The following is a 19,339-nucleotide window of genomic DNA, read 5'->3' as shown; positions in this document are numbered from 1 at the left end:
GGCATCAGGAAGGGCATTTGGCCAGTAAATGCTCAGTTCCATTCAGTCGCCCCAACTCCACCCCAAATAAAGGGATTAAAGAGTCATAAAAAGAAAAAAAAATATAGAGACAGTGAGCTTGCCAGGTTTCCTGAATAACAGTATACTGTATTTAATTAATTTTAATTTAATTTATTAATATTTCTATACCGCCCTTCTCCCGAAGGACTCAGGGCGGTGTACAGGGCAAGAATAAAACACAGAGTTACAAAAATTAAAAGGTAATTAAATACATGCCCATAAAAACAGTTGATACATAATAAAACCCCAATAATAATAATAAAATACCCCACCAATCCCCCCTCAGGCCAGGCCGGCTTGTTCGAACAGGTATGTTTTCAGATCGCGGTGAAAGGAGCGAAGATCGGGCGCTGTCCGGAGCTCAACCGGTAATTGGTTCCATAGCTCCGGGGCGCCCACAGAGAAAGATCTCCCCCTGGGGGCCACCAATCGACATTCTCTGACTGGTGGCACCCTGAGGAGGCCCTCTCTGTGGGAACGCACAGGGCGGAGGGAAGTTGATGCCGGCAGCAGGTGTTCCCTAAGGTACTCCGGACCCCTGCCATGTAGGGCTTTAAACACCATTACTAGTACCTTGAATCTCACCTGGAAGACAACCGGTAACCAATGCAGCTCACGGAGCAGAGGTGTAACGTGGGAGTATCGGGAGACTCCCAACACAACTCTCGCGGCTGCATTCTGTACCAGTTGGAGCCTCCGGGTGGTCCTCAAGGGCAGCCCCATGTAGAGAGCGTTGCAGTAGTCCAGACGAGAGGTCACGAGCGCATGAGTGACCGTGCATAAATCATCCCGGCTTAGATAGGGCCGCAACTGGCGCACCAGGCGAACCTGGGCGAAAGCCCCCCTAGAATATATTTAGAAATATATTCTATAAATACAACTTCTTTGGGCCTAGGTCTCCACTCTGTAATATTCCAAGAGAGCAATGTCAGGGATTTGCCTCAGACTGAGAGGGAATAAGTGTTCTTGGGAGCAATGGGGTGGGAGGGGGACACCTGAAATTTTTACTGTAGGGTTGGGAGGATTTGTTTTGGAGATATCATCCACTCCAGCAATGTTGAGAATATATTTACTGGAGATCAAATTGAATACAAAAGCATAATGGCTTCTAGCACCCCAGGGTAATTCTTGATTATTTGCAAGCTCATTGCTTAGCAGGGTAACTCTCGGTGTTCAAAAAGAACTGGTAGTACAGGTTGGGAATGTAGCATGATAAACGCTATGAAGTGAAACTGAGTAGCCAGGATTGACTAGCACCTGTTATAGGCAAATCAGATTCCTTCATATTTGCACATTTATGTACCTGAAATCCTGAACTCTGAAGTGAGGGAGAGGTATGGGGTTATTGAATTGGTAGCTGGTTTCTAGTACGTTTTAAAAAAAGGTATTCTCCTCTGAGGTAGCTAGCCCGGAGAATAAGGTTCCTCCTGGATTTTTATCATCTCTTAAGCTCCGTATTTCCAGTTTATGTCTGGGAAGACCAAAGAGTTCCCAGGTGCTCCTCTTTTGGAATTAATAGGGCCTTCTCTATTTTGAAAGGGTGCTCAGCACTTTTTCACTGAGTAAAAGAGTCATTGATTTGTATCTGATTTGTCTTGTGTTGCTAGTCAGCTGCATGTAGTCTGACAGAATGACTGTCTGTTTTCCTACATTCTTGGTGTGGCTATTTCCTTCTCTTACATACTGGAGAGCTTGATTCATGGACTTGATGTGATGATGACATATTGTTTAATATCTCAGCATCTTGTTGTGCCTTGGTTATTAATTGTAACTGGCCAACTCCAGTAATTTAATGTCTTTGATGAATTACCCCGAGCTGGTGAGATTAGTTGTAAAATAAAACAAATCTGATAATGTAAATAGGTATAAATAAACAACCTGGAGGAGCTCTTTGTAACAGCTGCTGTCTCACCACTATTTTGGCTCCTCCTCCTTCTCCAAGCAAAGTATATTTTAAGACTGAAGATGCATTTGGTAATCAATCATATGTTAATATGTCAAATTTCATAACTTATATCTGTCATCTTTTATATTGAAATATATAAAAGTATTCTCAAAGCCAATTATAAATCTTATTTACATGCAATTCTTTCTGTTATTTTTGCCAAATTTTCTGTGTGCCTTTTTGCATAGTCATAAACACAGTTGCTTTAAATATTTTGTCAGAACTTTGTCAGAGTTTTTTAAAAAATTCTTCTGAAACTAGTTTTATAAACTATCAGTTATTAAGAATATATCACAAGCCTATAAAAGGTATATAGAAATTTTACCTAAGCATTTATCTGCTCTTGACATGAAGACGCCATGGCTCCTTTGATACTAGGATCAAAATCTTGCATTAACTTTTATTTATTGAATCTTATTGAAAATTCACTGTCTACTAAATTAGGTGACACTTTGAGTAATGTCTGGTAGATTATTCTGGATATTTACTTCTGAATTTTCACATTGTCTTTGTTTTTGTTTTTTTAGGTCATATAACACAACATCCCGAAGCTTTATTACAAAGATGGAGCTCTCTAAAATATCAGTTATTTCTCAATATACATTTTAAAGAACTTTTTTCAAACTTAAAAAATACTGTTCTTTCTCACATAACTGACTGTGTTAACTTTTGATGATGAACTCATTTTCATTTTTGAGTCTTTTCCTTCGGTACAGTGAAATCCCATTCTCACCGTGTTCTTTGGGAAAAACTTAAATTAGTCTATTTTTTTTAATCTTATCAACTTGTTCTCATCATTTATGCAAATTATTCATGTCAAAATTCCATGTGGTATGCCTTGATTTTCAAGAACTGTGAAGTATTTTCTTTAGTCTCATTTTTTTAAAAAAACAACTATTGCATAAGGATTTTTTAACTTGTTTGTAGAAGATGAATTTTGTCTACTTGAATTTCCTCCCTGACTACTGTAGATGGATCCTTACTTCAATGCTTTAATGGTACTAATATGAGGCATTGCATTCATTGTTGCATAACATTATTATCAAATGACTTGCATAAACAGTGTTTCAAGTGCCGAGGCCCGAGTCACAATATCCAAAAGTGTCCTCTATGTAGAGGAGACAATCAAATTTTGTTTGTGGATAGCAAGCAGATGAACTTACTTGCAGTTTTGGAAGTGAGGACTGATCATAATGATAGCTGGGCTGGACTGTTTTGTTTGAAGAAAGGGAAGATATGCAGCTTAGTTTTGGGATTATTAATAATGATGTTAGTGACTGCATCTTATATTCTGACCGGAACTAAAAATGGTCTTTTGCTTATGCAACCAACACTCCATTATGGTGTTTTTACCAGCAATTCGAACTTAATGGACAATGGCAATTTCTGTGATAAGAAAGAACATTACCAAAAATCTAAAATGAATATTTCATATGCAAAGGATTATTCCAGCATTAAAGTAATTATTGACACTATATCTTCACACATTGAGTTCATACCAAGGTATCCTCCTGACTTGGAAGACCTTAAGAAACAAGAGACGCATGTAGGTATAAAAGTAGTCAATTTTGTGTTGTATAAATGTTTATTATATTGTAATAGCAATAGCAATAGTATTAGACTTATACTATTTCATGGTGCTAAGCGATTTACAGAGTCAGCATATGGCCTCCAACAATCGGGGCTCCTGGTTATTCCAACCTGGTTATTCCAACGAGCGGGCCTGGACTGATTATGGTTTTTAAATTTGGTTTTTTATTGGTTTAAATTGTTCTTATTTCTTATATTGTTTAATCCTCTTTTAATTTTTGTATTTATATCTTTTAACTTTTTATTGTTGTGAGCCGCCCTGAGTCTTCAGGAAGAAGGGCGGCATATAAATTTAATAAATCTTAAACCTTAAACCATTTTACTGATCACAGAAGGATGGAAGGCTGAGTTAACCTTCAGCCAGTCAGGATCGAACTGCTGGCAGTCAGCAGATTTAGCCTGCAATCCTGTATTCTAACCACTGCACCACCACGGCTCTTAATAAGGAATATTTTCTTATTGGAACAGGTGATGCTATTTTAAACAAATATGCTACTATTTATTTGAGTAGAGATCATATATTTAATTTTATTGTATCATACATTTAAGTACATCTTTATGTTCCTCATATATTTCCCACTATATAGTACAAGTAAGAGGAATGGTGTGGAAAAGTACTTTCATTGCTTTTTTGTATTGACATGTCAACTAGAGGCTGGCTAAAACATTTATATTACAGCCTTGAAAAAAATCCCTTGTTTTATTTTCTGCATCTCTGGGAAATATGGAAGGCTATAAATTACTATAAATTATTTCTAGTTGGAGAGCTAACACACATAGGCATGAGTAATTCTTTGCGATATGCATAACTGTCAAGACAGTATGCTATATGGCAGGGGAAGGAAGTAACAAATGTATGATTACATAGTCCAATAAAAGAACTGATAATAATATCCAATAATGAAACATAATTATTTTTTAATTCTTCCAATTATGCATAAAAGTCATTGTGGTGTAAATCCCAAGTATAAACATCTATTACCACATTTTTCCTTATAATTTAATAGGCACAAAGGAGATAAATGACTGCTACCTATTTAGCAAGATAGTCAGTATATAAATGCAGACCTCCTTATTTAGTGAAGTATCAAGGGGAAGTTTTCAATGCTAGGAAATGTGGATAGTGGTTGGATGCACCGAGTATGTGGCAGTTCGTTAGAGTTGCAGTTGTGAAAGTCAACCTTCATGAAGGAAAGCACTTGTGGAGGCTGAATTAGACATCTGTGTAACTCCAGTCTGGGAAGACCTGTATGACTCAGTTAAAATGGCTAGCATGCAAAATTAATATCTTTTCTCTCTGGATATTCCTTCTGCCAAGACTTTTTAACTTACACAGATGAACAAAATTCAATCTGTCATAGGTATTAATAATTACATGTAGTCTTCAACTTATGACCACAATTGAGCCCAAAGGTTATGTTGCTAAGAGGAATTTGTTAAGTGAGTTTTGCCCCAGTTTATGACTTTTCTTGCCACATTTGTTAAGTGAATTACTGCAGTTGTTAAATTAGTAGCACGGTTGTTAAATGAATCTGGTTTCCCTATTGACTTTACTTGTCAGAAAGTTGCAAAAAGTGATCACATGACCCCAGGACACTGCAACTGTCATAAATGTAAATCAGTTGTCAAGCATCCAAATGTAAATCACATGGATTTATATTTGGATGCTGCAATGGTCATAAGTCATCTTTTCCAATGCCGTTGTAACTTTGAATGCTCCCTAAGTGAACTATTATAAATTGAAGACTACCTGCATAAAAGCTTTGCACAGATGAACAAAATTCAATCTGTCATAGGTATTAATAATTATAAATTAATTTTTATATGGAATAGTGTACAGTTGCTCGATTCATGCGAGATAATTGTATTAATCCTTCCTGATTTTAAAAGTTTGCTGAAATATATTCTTCTTTATATCCGTCACTCTGTGTCCCCTTGTTTCTGTGTTTCTGTAGTAGAGGACAGCTAAACATCAAACTAGTAGAACAAGCAAACAATTGAACTATCATAACAAGAAATATTGCCGTAGTACTTTAACCAAGCTTTTATTGTTTCTGTTGCAGATGTTCTCAGTAATTCCTAACAAATTTCTCCCAAACAGCAAGAATCCTTGCTGGTATGAAGAATACAAAGGAAACAATACTAGGAACCCTTATGCCACAAACTCCTATGCTTTGTATTCCAAACGTTTTCGTACAATATTTGACTATCTTCGAAAGGTATTTGGGAATCATTTATATCATTATGATGACAAATATTACCGGCTGCGCTGTCTTCCTCATTTTTATATCATTGGCCAACCAAAATGCGGAACAACAGATCTTTATGACAGGCTCAGACTACATCCTGAAGTGAAATTTTCAGCAATTAAGGAACCTCACTGGTGGACCAGAAAACGTTTTGGTGAGTAAACATGATAATCAGTAATTTGTATTAATTTAAATGATTGCTTAACAATCCTTAGGAAGCAGTATTCAGTAATTTTGAAGTTTCTCAGCATCTGGGAAGTAATAAATGATTCAGCAATCTGACTTTATATGCTGAATCTGTTTCCAAGTTGCCCTAAAATCCTATCAGTTGGCATTTTTAGGGATAAGTGTATGGCACCAACAATATCATTACCTTGAATTATTTGCCCAGTGTAAAATGTGTTGATGTAAGCAACAGTCTTTGTCTTAGTTTATTAAAGCGTAGAATGATTTGTAGCTACAGAAGTTGTATGCAGAGTAGTTTGATAAAACATCTTAAAATATCATTTAAAACAGAAGTGTCAGCTGCAAATTGCTTGAATCTATCTAAAAGAAGTTAAAATGAATAGCACTTAATGTTTATTTGGTGGTCATTATTTCAGACATTTATTCCACTTTAGAGTAGGGTTGATAACGAAATTTGGTTCTTGTTATTCTTTCAGACAATATGCTTTCACTAATGTGTATTGATATGCATTGTACTCCAGAGTTTTAATTACACTTACACCTTACAGTTCTCTAAGCAGCTCATATACTAACATAGGAGCTTATATACTAACTAACACTAACATATACTGATATTCTCTTTTATATATATATATGCAACAACGCTGTGGGGTATATTAAGCTGCAGGATAATGACTGCTCCAAGTTCATCAAATAAGCTTCATGGCTGAGTAGGGATTTTATCTCAGATCTTGTCAATTGTCTTCCAGCACAAGTGAATAAACAACTCCTTTAGCTCTCTAGCTATTGAAATAAATGAGTTGGCAGTAGCACTGAACAGTGAGATGGCCAAGTTTGCTAATGGCCCAGTTATTCAAAGTAGTAAAAACGTAGATGGGATTAATGCTTCTCTGAAGGTATCTTTCCAAATAGGGGAAAACAGGCAATGCAGTGGCAAATGTGGTTCAGTGCAAGTAAGGCAAAGTGCATCCTAAGTTTGCATAACCACTACTGTAGCACAAGATAAGCCTTGGAAATATTGTGTGCAGTTTCAATCAGCATGTTTCAGAAAAGGGATATTACAAAAGGGCAATCAAAATAATTATGGCGTTGAGGTGATCCCTAAAAATAAAGACTTTTAAATTTTAAAAAGAGGAGTGACATAGAAGTAGATAAAAATGTTGCATGTTGGTATTGAGAAAGTATTTTTTTCTTTTAATTGTAGTAAGATTTCTGAAGGTAAGAGGTAATTTAGAAAATAACTATATTTTGCCTGAAGGAGGCAATTCAGTTATTGTGTCTGACTGGGAAAAGGACATTTGAGAAGCCAATAGATCACTTATTTTACTCTTTTGTTGATACTCTATAACAGGGGTGTCAAACTGCCAGCCCGTGGGCCGGTTGCATCATATGGAGGCTGCGCCTACCCCAGCTCTGGCAATGCAAAAAAAAAGTCACGATATGTTGAGACACGTCATGTGACGCGGCGGGTTTGACACCTATATACATACATGCATATATGTGCATCTGTGTGTCTGTGTGTGTATATATATATGTGTGTGTGTGCGTGTGTGTGTGTGTGCATGTATGTATGTATGTATGTATATATAAGCACAGTAGAGGAAATTAAATTGTGGTGCTTTTCTTCTGCTGCCTGAATTGATTATTCAAGCTGTGATCTGTGGCCTGTGTACTTAGGTGATTAGTTTCTGCCCAGTTGCAGAATTATATTGCCAGAACAATATGAATAGATAGATTGGTCATATAGCATGTGCCTTTTGGGGGGGATGCGGGGTGTTTTGGATTGAGAAAAATCACATGCGATCAGTTTCCTTCAGCAGCCTTTTTTAACCTTTATAACTTGGAAGAGCCTAAATGGCTTGGGTCCGGGATATCTGAGGGAACACCTGCTGCCGGCATCAAGCTCCCTTTGTCCTGTGCGCTCCCACAGGGAGGGCCTTCTCAGGGTACCGCCGGTAAAAGATTGCCAGCGGACAATACCCAGGGGGAGGGCCTTCTCTGTGGGTGCGCCGGCCCTTTGGAACCAGCTGCCTGTAGAGCTTAGGACTGCCCCTGACCTTCGCTCATTCCGCCGGGACCTGAAGACTTGGCTCTTCGAGCTTTCTGGCCTGGACTGAGAGTATTAACTGGGGTTTTAACTGTATTTTAATTGTAATTGGGTTTTTAGTTCAAGGTTAGTGTAATCATTTTAATTGTTTTTAATTTTTGTAATTTATTTATTTATTTTTATTTTAATTCCATTTATATCCCGCCCTTCTCCGAAGACTCAGGGCGGCTTACAAGCTTGTATTGTTTTTAAAAAAAACCTTGTGAATCGCCCTGAGTCCTACGGGAAAAGGGCGGTATCTAAGTCTAATAAAAAAAAGAAGAAGAACCCTTGAAGTAATTTTCAGGTCTTAGGAAATCCCCGTATAAAAACTGCAAAAAATAAGAAAACTCCACAATACAATTTATTTCTGATTTACACTATCCACATTTTTACAATATTTACAGCAACTGCAAACTGGCAGGCTAGGAGCTGAATCATGTCTCATAAAAATTCTATAAATCACACTCTCTTATGAACCCCTAGGGAGCTCTGAGGTAACCCCAGTTGAAAAAGAGTGACTTCAGTGGTTTAGGTGTAGAGCATTGTTTCATCAAATCTGGCTTCCCAATCACTGCAACTAACACTTGGTGCTAGTTATCATCTGAGGATGAGCTATTTCAGAGACACAATGACAACATGATTTTATATCTTCTTGTTTGAATGCAAATTTGGCAGAGTGCAGACACTGAAAGCAATTAGAATTCTTGTATATAGAATAAAGTTTATGACTCACAGAAAATATTTTGCCATAGGCATAGATAATTATTGCATGTGTCACAATTTCCAGATTCAACTCAATTTTGGAAGTATAGCTCATGTGCCGTCAAGTTGGTGTTGATTTTTAGTAACTAGATAGGCTTTCTTCAGGATGGTCTGTGCCCAACATGCTCTTCAAATCTTCCACTGATCATCATTTTAAAAGTCCAACCACTTTGAGGCTGATCTCTTTTTCCCTTCACCTTTTAGACTATTATAGACTTTTAAGGAGTTGGATATTTGCATAATGTCACCAAGTATGATAATTTCAGTGTGGTTGTTTATATGAAATGAAATTCAATTGTGAAAAAAGTAAGGTTCTGCATTTAGGCAGGAAAAATCAAATGCACAGGTATAGTATAGGTGGTACCTTGCTCGATAGTAGTAACTGTGAGAGGGATCTCGGAGTCCTAGTGGACAATCACTTAAATATGAGCCAGCAGTGTGCTGCAGCTGCCAAAAAAGCCAACACAGTGCTAGGCTGCATTAACAGAGGGATAGAATCAAGATCACGTGAAGTACTAATACCACTTTACAATGCCTTGGTAAGGCCACACCTGGAATACTGCATCCAGTTTTGGTCACCACGATGTAAAAAAGATGTTGAGACTCTAGAAAGGGTACAGAGAAGAGCAACAAAGATGATTAGGGGACTAGAGGCTAAAAAATATAGGGAATGGTTGCTGGAATTGGGTATGTGTAGTTTAATGAAGAGAAGGGTGAGGGGTGACATGATAGCAGTGTTCCAATATCTCAGGGACTGCCACAAAGAAGAGGGAGCCAGGCTGTTCTCCAGAGCACCTGGAGAACAAGAAACTTCCTGACAGTTAGAACAACTAACCAGTGGAACAACCTGCCTCCAGAAGTGGTGAATGCTCCAACACTGGAAGTTTTTAAGAAGAGACTGGACAGCCATTTGTCTGAAATGGTATAGGGTTTCCTGCCTTAGCAGGGGGTTGGACTAGATGACCTCCAAGGTCCCTTCCAACTTCTTCTTCTTCTTCTTCTTCTTCTTCTTCTTCTTCTTCTTCTTCTTCTTCTTCTTCTTCTTCTTCTTCTTCTTCTTCTTCTTCTTCTTCTTCTTCTTCTTCTTCTTCTTGTTATTATTATTATTATTATTATTATTATTATTATTATTATTATTATTATTATTATTATTATTATTATTATTATTATTATTATTATTATTATCTTCAGTAAGAACTTTCTTTGACTTGTCTTTTTTATATGTTACAATTATCTGCTTTCCCCCTTCTTGCTAACCCTATTCCCACAGCAATTTAATTTAAATGTAATTATTTTTTTAAAAAAAATGTTATTAGGATTTCAAAAAGAAAGATAAAAACTAATAGAAACTATGGGGGCCTGATGTCTCAGCAATTTAAGATGCTGAGCTTGTCAGCTTGAAAGCTGACAGTCTCGGTTCAAGATCCAAGTGCTGTGTGATGGGATAAGCTCCTTTTACTTTCCCCAGCTATTGCCCAACCAGCAGTTCGAAAGCACACAAATGTGAGTAGATAAATAGGCACCACTTTGGTAAAAAGGTAACAGCATTCTGTGCGCCTCTGTGTATAGTTATGCTGGCCACATGACCACGGAAAATGTCTTCCAACAACGCTGACTCCTTGGCTAAGAAACAGAGATGAGCATCACCCCCTAGAATAGGACATGGCTGGATACTTTTAAGTTTTTATCTTAGAACATAAGCTCATGGAGTATTTACTAGCATAGTATCTTGGCATAGTAAGTTTTGTAACATTTGGTAAAAAAAAATTCAGAACCTTTGTTTGCATCTCTGTATACTGGTATATAGGAATTGTCAGATATACTTTATAATAATGTTATAACATTTTTAGACTGCATTAATTTCTTATATGGATTTGAAATTTGAAACATCTGTATCAGACAGGCTGGTTTCCAAATTTCTGTATCTAGATATCCAATTCTGTAGTGCTGCAAAAATTTTTTATCTAGAATTCTTCTATTGATGGAATATAGAAAGAAGTAAATACATTCCACAACATGCTCTGACTTTTTATTACTTATTCCCATTATTTTACCACAAGACTCATGGTAATGTATAACTCAGTGGTCCCCAACCCCTGGTCCATGGACTGGCACCGGGCCGCGGCATACTAGCAATCAGGGCGCACAAACAAGTGAAGCCTCATCCGCTGGATGCAGGTAGCACGTGAAACCACGCCCCCTCTGGCCCACAGAAAAATCTTTCTTCACAGAACCAGTCCCTGGTGCTCCAAAGGTTGGGGTCCTCTGGTATAACTGACTTTATTTGCTATAGAAAAGAACATAGCACCTCTAGACTAAAAGTTAAATTATCTGGGTTATCCTAGTCTGACAATTGACAATAGAATTCAGGGGCACTGATGAGGTCATTTTGGCAATCAATATCCATGATTCTTTCTTTTACTATTGATTTGGCCTTCTACAGGGTCAATTGACCTAAATATTCAGTAGAGAGGCCAAGACTGCAAAATTCCAGCTATGCAGGTGTGGTGACAATGGAATTGATAATTGTCTGACAGCAGCAGTGGCACCAGCCTGGGGATCAAATATGATTCTAAGACCAAGATTAGAAGTCCAGATCAGAGCTTTAATATTTGGGACCGTTAGCTTCAAGCCTCAATATTACAACCATTATATGTGCAAGTACAGGATGTAAGTGACTTTTTCTGAGGCGTTTGTAACTTTAAACTGTTAACTGTTGTCAAGGTCTACCTGTAATTCATTTCATGGTATACCATAACTGTTCAGATTAGATTTCCAAGCACCCAGTCCTTGAGGTGTCTGTATAGCATAGCAGCTGGACATGATTAAGGCCTGACCACTTTAGATAAACAATCCACTTTTAGCCAAAATTCACTGGGCTTCCTGGACATTCTGAAAGATTTGTCTTGGATGGATTCCCTTGCTTTTTCCTCAGAAGTCTTTCATATCTTTGTTCTCTATTTATAATTCTGTATTCATTGATTTTACAGTGACTCATCTGGACCTCTACAGATAGAAGTTACTTTTTATTGTTGTTCCTGACTTTCTTACACATCCTGCCTAATAAAACTACTGTCCTGAGAAAAAGCATTATGCCATATTATACTAATATAATGCAGTATTTTATGAAATCTTTTTTGCAATTTGCCTTGGACTTACTGGTTTGCTTTTAAAATATAATCTCCATTCTATTACTTTAATAGGTTTTGCATTCTGTTAATTAATATTTTGGGTAAAATCTAAGTAAAATTATAACATATTGGTAGGATGCTAATTAAACTTATAACTAAATTTTAAACCATAAATGTTTTCCTATGAATTATGTTCTTGAAAACATGACATTTACATCATTTATACTATGTGCATTTCAGAAATGAATAATCTAAATTTAATGTATATTATTCATTGAGAATGTTTATCCTGTTCAGTAGCCAAAAAGGCTTTCATTGTGTCTTATTGTTACTCTCAGGGTAGCATGCCATATTAAAAATATGACATACCAAAAATGGGTGGGAAAGGAGGAGAGGACAACAAGCAAACTCAGGTGCCAATTTTTAAAATTATTTATAAATAGTCCCCACACTTCTACACAGAAATTAGGATTGCATTGTAATGCAGTCTTTGTATTACCCCAAGTTACTTGCATTCTTTGAAAAACATCTTCTCTTATTCCAAAATGTATATCATGGGAAGTCTCTATTATAAAATTGCTGATTTTTAAAAATTATTTCTTGGTGCCCTTTGTTTTCAGGGATAATTCGTTTGAGGGATGGATTTCATGATCGTTACCCTGTGAATGATTACCTAGATCTGTTTGATTTGGCTGCCCATCAGATTCAAAATGTGCTGCAGAGAGATTCTGAGAACAGCTATGAAAAGAGGAGCAACATTATTATTGGTACAGAAACTGCCGCTTAGGACGGCTTTTCCTAATCTGGTGTCATCTAGATGTTTTAGATCTCACATCTGTAGAACTTTGAAAAAGGCTGATTTATAGAAAATGTATTCCCGGTACTGGTATTGGTATGATTTATGGTTTATGGTATTAAAATGGGAATTCAGACTTTTAAAAATATTTTAGCATTATATATCTGAAATATATACTAGATAACAAAATATGATAGCATTTTATTTCAACAAGTTCTGTTAGCAGAGAAAGGAATAGAGGATTTTTACAGCAATCTTAAAGTAGCTTTAAGCACCAGTGAAATGATAAAATATTTCCTCCATTACAAATCTCTAAATACTTTACTGTGATGCTGTTTAAATATTTGCATTATTTATTTAAAATAATTATTTATAAACATCCAGTATATATATTTTTGAGAAGTAAATATATCCACTTTCTGTAGACTGTTCTCACTTATTATGTTACAATTGCAGCCTTGATTGTCCTTGCAAACTTGGTGGAATATATAAACTATTTAAAAATATTCAAATAACATCATAAGATAGCTATCAATAAACATGATAATAAAAAGCATGTATAAATTAGAAGTAGTTGGGATAAGATTTTATATATATGTGTCTTCACTTCCTGGTAGGTTGTAGCTGGGCTTTTTTCAGTCTATGCCCTATTCTAATATTCCGGCACAAAATGTTAAGGAAATTGTTTCCTGATTATCTTAACTGAGTCACCTAAATCTGTATAAAAGGATTTACCTTTGTTTCAGCATTGTTGTTTTGAGACTGGCCCTAATTAGTTGCAACTGTGGAGTCAGCATGACAAAAACAAAGTCTAACCAGGCTCTATGTACAGTCAGCAATTAGCAATTGTAACTCTTTCTAATTTGGAAATTAGAAATGCATTAAAGGAAGAAACCATCCTCTGGTATTGGAGACAAAGTCCTGTATTTCTATATAATTTTTGTTACAGATACACACACACACACACACACACACACAGATACACACGCACACACACACATATAAATATAGTATACAGGTTTGGCATTTGTACAAAGCAATATTTGTTTAATTGACACTCTGAGATAGAAAAATGCCTTAAGATATGCTTAAGGCAGCATTAAACATGATCTAATACAGATGTGTGGACTTCATCTTCAGCTTTTTTGGCTGGGAAATTCTGGGAACTGAAATTCACACCTTACCAAGGTTGGAAAACCCTGTTCTAATATGTGTTGACTTCCTAACAAAAGCCTAGCTCACAGGTCGGCAACCTGCGGCTCCGGAGCCGCATGCGGCTCTTTGAGCCGTCTCTTGCGGCTCCCAGCCGCCCGGTGTGCGCGTACCTCTTCCAACAGGCAGTGGTGCGCGCGCACCTCTCCAAATGGAGAGTGGCACCGCCCGTTTGGAGAGGTGCACGCGCACCTCCCCGAATGGGCGGAGGTGCGCGCGCACCTCCCCAAACGTTTGGAGAGGTGCGCGCGCACCTCCGCGCGAATGGGCAGCGGTGCCGCTCTTTCAGGAAGCTGCCGTGGCCCGTCTGTGAAGCTGCCGAAAGCGGCAGCTTAGCAGACGGGCCGCGGCAGCTTCCTCAAAGAGCGGCGCCCCTGCCCATTCCGAGAGGTGCGCGCGCACCTCTCCAAAGGTTTGGGGAGGTGCGCGCGCACCTCCGCGCGAATGGGCAGCGGTGCCGCTCTTTCAGGAAGCTGCCGTGGCCCGTCTGTGAAGCTGCCGAAAGCGGCAGCTTAGCAGACGGGCCGCGGCAGCTTCCTCAAAGAGCGGCGCCCCTGCCCATTCCGAGAGGTGCGTGCGCACCTCCCCAAACCTTTGGGGAGGTGCGCGCGTACCTCCGCGCGAACGGGCAGCGGTGCCGCTCTTTGAGGAAGCTGCCGCGGCCCGTCTGCTAAGCTGCCGCTTTCGGCAGCTTCACAGATGGGCCACGGCAGCTTCCTGAAAGAGCGGCACCGCTGCCCATTCGCGCGGAGGTACGCGCGCACCTCCAGTCGTTCGGAGAGGTGCGCGCGCACCTCTCGGAATGGGCAGGGGCGCCGCTCTTTGAGGAAGCTGCCACGGCCCGTCTGCAAAGCTGCCGAAAGCGGCAGCTTTGCAGACGGGCCGTCGCCGTCGGGCAACCGGGAACCGGTTCCATCTCATTTTTTAAAAAATGGCAGCCGCGTGCGTCCGCGCATGCGCAAAAAACCTTTTTGCGCATGCGCGTGCATGGACACACGCACGCGGCTCCCTCTTTTTTTAATTTGTGATGGAACCGGTTCCCAGTGGCTCTTTTTCTTTTTTAGGTTGCCGACCCCTGGCCTAGCTACTCTGATGTAGGATCTGTAGCTTTTATAAACAAATGTTATATGTTCTTTAACAGATTAGTTGTGAACATTATTATGAAGCCGTTGGGCCTCTGTTGCATTTTTATAGAAATGAACTTTTCTAAAAAATGTTTACTTCAGCTCTTCATCAGCATGCATACTATATTAAACTTTTTATTAACTTGTTAAATGTAATTTATTTCATAATATATCCAAAGGATATGAAAATCAGAAGGTCACTTAGGGAACAATGTTATTAAACTTTATATAATTAAAGCTGTAAACATTCCTCTAACTTTAACAGGCAGTGTAATTTTCCATTCAAAAATGTCTCTTAATCAAATGATTAGTGAGTTATAATTATATTGCCTGATGAAACAATGGCTATTTCCTCAGTGCTACACAACACACAAAACTCCAAGCATTCTAGACAGGATTTAGTAATTTATTATCATTATAACAATGACTTCACCAGAATATTTATAATGGATTTTATACAGACAATCTAGAACTATTCTGTAATAAAAAGTAATAGTTTAATCATATGTTATATACTTTTAGTTTCTATGAAAAATTTGTATAATTTTTTACTGTGCAATTGCGACTTGGTTTATCAGTGCAGTAGCGATTAATTTATCTCATGTTGAATATGAATTCCTTTTCATCAATATTACAGTAATTCAAGTCCATAATAGATAAGATTCTTGTAGGAAATGTACTTTTGAATGCCATTGCCAAGTTAATAAGTTGTGAAGAACAAACTGCCAAATATAAATTATGACAAAACAAACAATGGAAATCTACATACCAGTAATTATGCCAATTAAAGGGAAACAAGAAATGAATATGTGCCACCGTATATGTCTCATAGTGGACATACTATAATCCACATTATAGTAATGCAAATTCTATAAAAAAGATTGGACATGTACAGTAGATTGGTAAAATTTATTTCATTCATTCATGCACGGTTAGTTAGCAAAACTCATCATCAATATGTCTGGGAAATTCACATGTTCCAGAATAATATTTTTTCATACTGTGTATACTAAGAATTTGAGCACATAGCAAGTAAAGTTCATTGGCATTTACAGGAATCATGTAAGTAATACATATTAATAATCATACTATTGTTTTTCAGGATGAGCAGTGTTATACAGAGTGCAGAAAATAAAAAAACAGTAATCCATAGAAATTAAAAAATTGAGATAAGGAAATGAAAATTATTAAATCTAGTTTATGAATATACTTTTCAATACCTTTCTGTCTTTGTAAATCATCCTTTTTCGCATCCATACATGACTTCATACATTGGGTTTCATTATTTATTTGTATAAATGTTATTTAAAATGTAAATATCTTTGACATATACCCAAACGTTGGGACTTGTAAAATATAAATTTAACAATATCAAAAGAAAGTAGACTCAATATTTTAGAATGTTTTGTGTGTAAAAGGAAATGGACTACATGGCTCATTCACATCAATATATATCATAGATACCAAAGTCTTTGTGTTAACTTGTGTATATTTTTAGATATATTTCTGCTGATAGGCTTCATATTTTTTTTGCTGAGCCTTCTGTTTCCTACATGTTGAATTTTAGCACGTTAGTTCTATTCAGTTTTTGTGATAGAAGTCGATGTACAACACATGGATAATGGCAGATTTGGGAGATATGATTTATAACAAATTTCTACTTATGTCTCTAAAATTAGGGATAATCATCAATAGATTTTGTCTTTTTTAGGAGAAGCAAGTGCTTCAACAATGTGGGACAACAATGCTTGGATTTTCTTTTATGACAATAGTACAGAGGGGGAACCTCCATTCTTAATACCAGATTTTATTCATGCCTTCCAACCAAATGCAAAGCTTATTGTTATGCTTAGAGATCCTGTTGAAAGGTGAGCATCCAATATTTCTAAGATTTTGAATATTTTCTGGTTTTACATATTCTAGTAATTAATAGTTCATTGCGTTGAGAACTATTTGAGATTAAAGAGTTTCAATTTTGCATACTCAGAGAGAATGCCAATTTCAAATAAATGTCAGATCTCCTGATTTTGTAAGAGAAATATTATGATTCCATTGTTCTCAGACACACTGTGTGTGAGAGAGTGAATATCTATGTTTGTTTGTTTGTGGTGATGGGAAATTATTCTACCAGGCCCACGCATTATTTGTCTTGATATATTGATTCCTTTTCAGAGATTGTGCCTTATCATTAGCATTTTGACCTTCACCATATATGTGAAGTTTTTCATCCTATCTAATATTACACCAGATTCATGCTTTATACATATAAATGGATATAGTAATAGCTGCGATGATGCTATTGCCCATTTATGTGCATCACATGTACAATTCATGTAAAAAAGTGATCGGGCTTCAGTTCTGTATTTGTGGCAGCCATCTGGACTTTTAAAAACTCTTCTCTAAAAATATCCCTGCACTTGAACGAAGGTGGTATTAACTATTGCTTTGTATTAATATTACTTGTGTTAGGCATCCATATTACTTTTTCTAGATTTCTTTTAAAGCTGGAAGTGGCATATTTGATATAATTCTTTGTTTGCCATCATTACGACCACAAGCTGTCTTTCAGTTATTCATGTGTATCTCAAATTAGAATTTGTAAACGTATCAATATTCTAATTTGAGATACACATGAATAAATAAGCAACTTATTCAACTCCCGGATGGCTTAACTTCTCTGCTACCACATCTGAGAAAAAATGCTATCAGAAATAACAAGTAGTTCAGAATATTAAACTTCATTTAATGAAAGCTGTCATAAATAAAATTCAAACATGCAATGATTGCTTTTTAAAAGTTTATATAGTCATTGCTTTTAAATTAATTATTCTTAATGCAAACATTATTTTAGTAACTGCTAGGCAGACAAATAGTCTGCGCATATATCTCTTAACAGTTTGCATCCAACATTTTGCATAGGGAAAAGTCTAATATATGATGTTCACATGACTCACCCTTACCCATAATTTTTCATATAAATCCTTAAGGCAGCATCTTATGTAGGACAACTAATTTGAAAATCAGGTGATATGATTGGAATTCGTGCAATTTCAGACAGAATTGGATTATTCACTTGCTTTCACTCCCTTATTACCCCTGTGGGCCTAGGGATATTTGTGAAAATTACAGTAGTCAAAGATGGTATGCTATTTAATGGGTTCTCTAGATTTTAATCTGTCTTTTAAAATGGACTGATGCTACAATTTGAATTACTCAACCTTGGATAGTTTCAGGCTAAAAGTACTTTCCTCTGGTTTAGGTTTCTAGTTTGCATGTTTGTATGGCCAAATAACTCCTTTATGATTCAGTGAAGTATATAATATGAACATATCTATTCAGTTCCAAGTCATTGGAGGAAACATTGCTTTTAAAATTCTTTCAAAATTGTCTAGCTATTAAGAATTGAAGAAAGTTATAAATGAAGATAATATTAAATGGGTCATCACTAAGCTAATTAATTTGGTGGTACAGAAGGCGGAGCTCCAAGAAAACTTCATCATTGCAGATGAAGCAATGTAGAATCAAGAAGTGGGCACTTGCAGTATTACATAGATTAGGGGTCCCCAACCCCCGGGCCACGACCCACTACTGGGCTCTGGCCTATTCAGAATTGTCCTCTGTGAGTGGGTGGCTGGAGTGTGCATGTGCATGCAGCTCAACTTGTGCAAGCGGGGGCTTAGTGGGCAGCCCAGTTCCCCTTTCCCCCCTAGCCAGGCCACCAAACCACAAAGGTTGGGTACTGCTGATACAGTTCATTAGAAAAGAATGATAAGGTAACAAAGAGACTAAGTAGAATGACTATTATTACACAGCAGCAATATAATGATTAACTCTTGAAGACTATTTTATTCAACTGCCATAAAAAAATGGAATAGGAATAAGTGATATGCTGGGAAAATGTTTGGAATAACTATTATGGTAATAAAGATTTTATTTTAGAGCAACTAAGATGATCAAAGGTCTGGAAGCTAAAACATACGAAGAATCGCTGCGGGACTTGGGTTTGGCTAGTCTAAAGAAAAGAAGAAATAGGGGAGACATGATAGCAGTGTTCCAGTGTCTGAGGGGCTGCCACAAGGCAGAGGGGATCAGGTTGTTCAGAGCACCAGAGGAAGGACAAGAAACAATGTTTGGAAACTGGTCAACGAGAGAAGCAACCTGGAATTAAGGAGAAACTTCCTGACAGTGAGGACAA

The 19,339-nt window shown here is 37.2% G+C and overlaps 1 protein-coding gene across 1 annotated transcript in view; it reads left to right on the top strand.

The window, feature by feature from the left end:
- Positions 1-19,339, top strand: part of CHST15 (carbohydrate sulfotransferase 15) — a 65,143-nt gene that overhangs the window by 42,226 nt on the left and 3,578 nt on the right. Inside the window, exons 2-5 of the mRNA XM_081328726.1 lie at positions 2,533-3,551; positions 5,659-5,998; positions 12,633-12,779; positions 16,856-17,012. Coding sequence (XP_081184852.1) covers positions 3,012-3,551; positions 5,659-5,998; positions 12,633-12,779; positions 16,856-17,012 — 1,184 coding nt within the window. The 5' untranslated portion in view covers positions 2,533-3,011. The remainder of the gene's footprint in view (positions 1-2,532; positions 3,552-5,658; positions 5,999-12,632; positions 12,780-16,855; positions 17,013-19,339) is intronic.

The sequence above is a fragment of the Vipera berus genome, assembly GCF_964194415.1.
Source record: "Vipera berus genome assembly, chromosome: 5".
In the NCBI taxonomy this organism is placed as follows: domain Eukaryota; kingdom Metazoa; phylum Chordata; class Lepidosauria; order Squamata; family Viperidae; genus Vipera; species Vipera berus.
The sequence above is the reverse complement of the archived record's forward strand: the minus strand, read 5'-3'. Positions and strand labels throughout refer to the sequence as shown.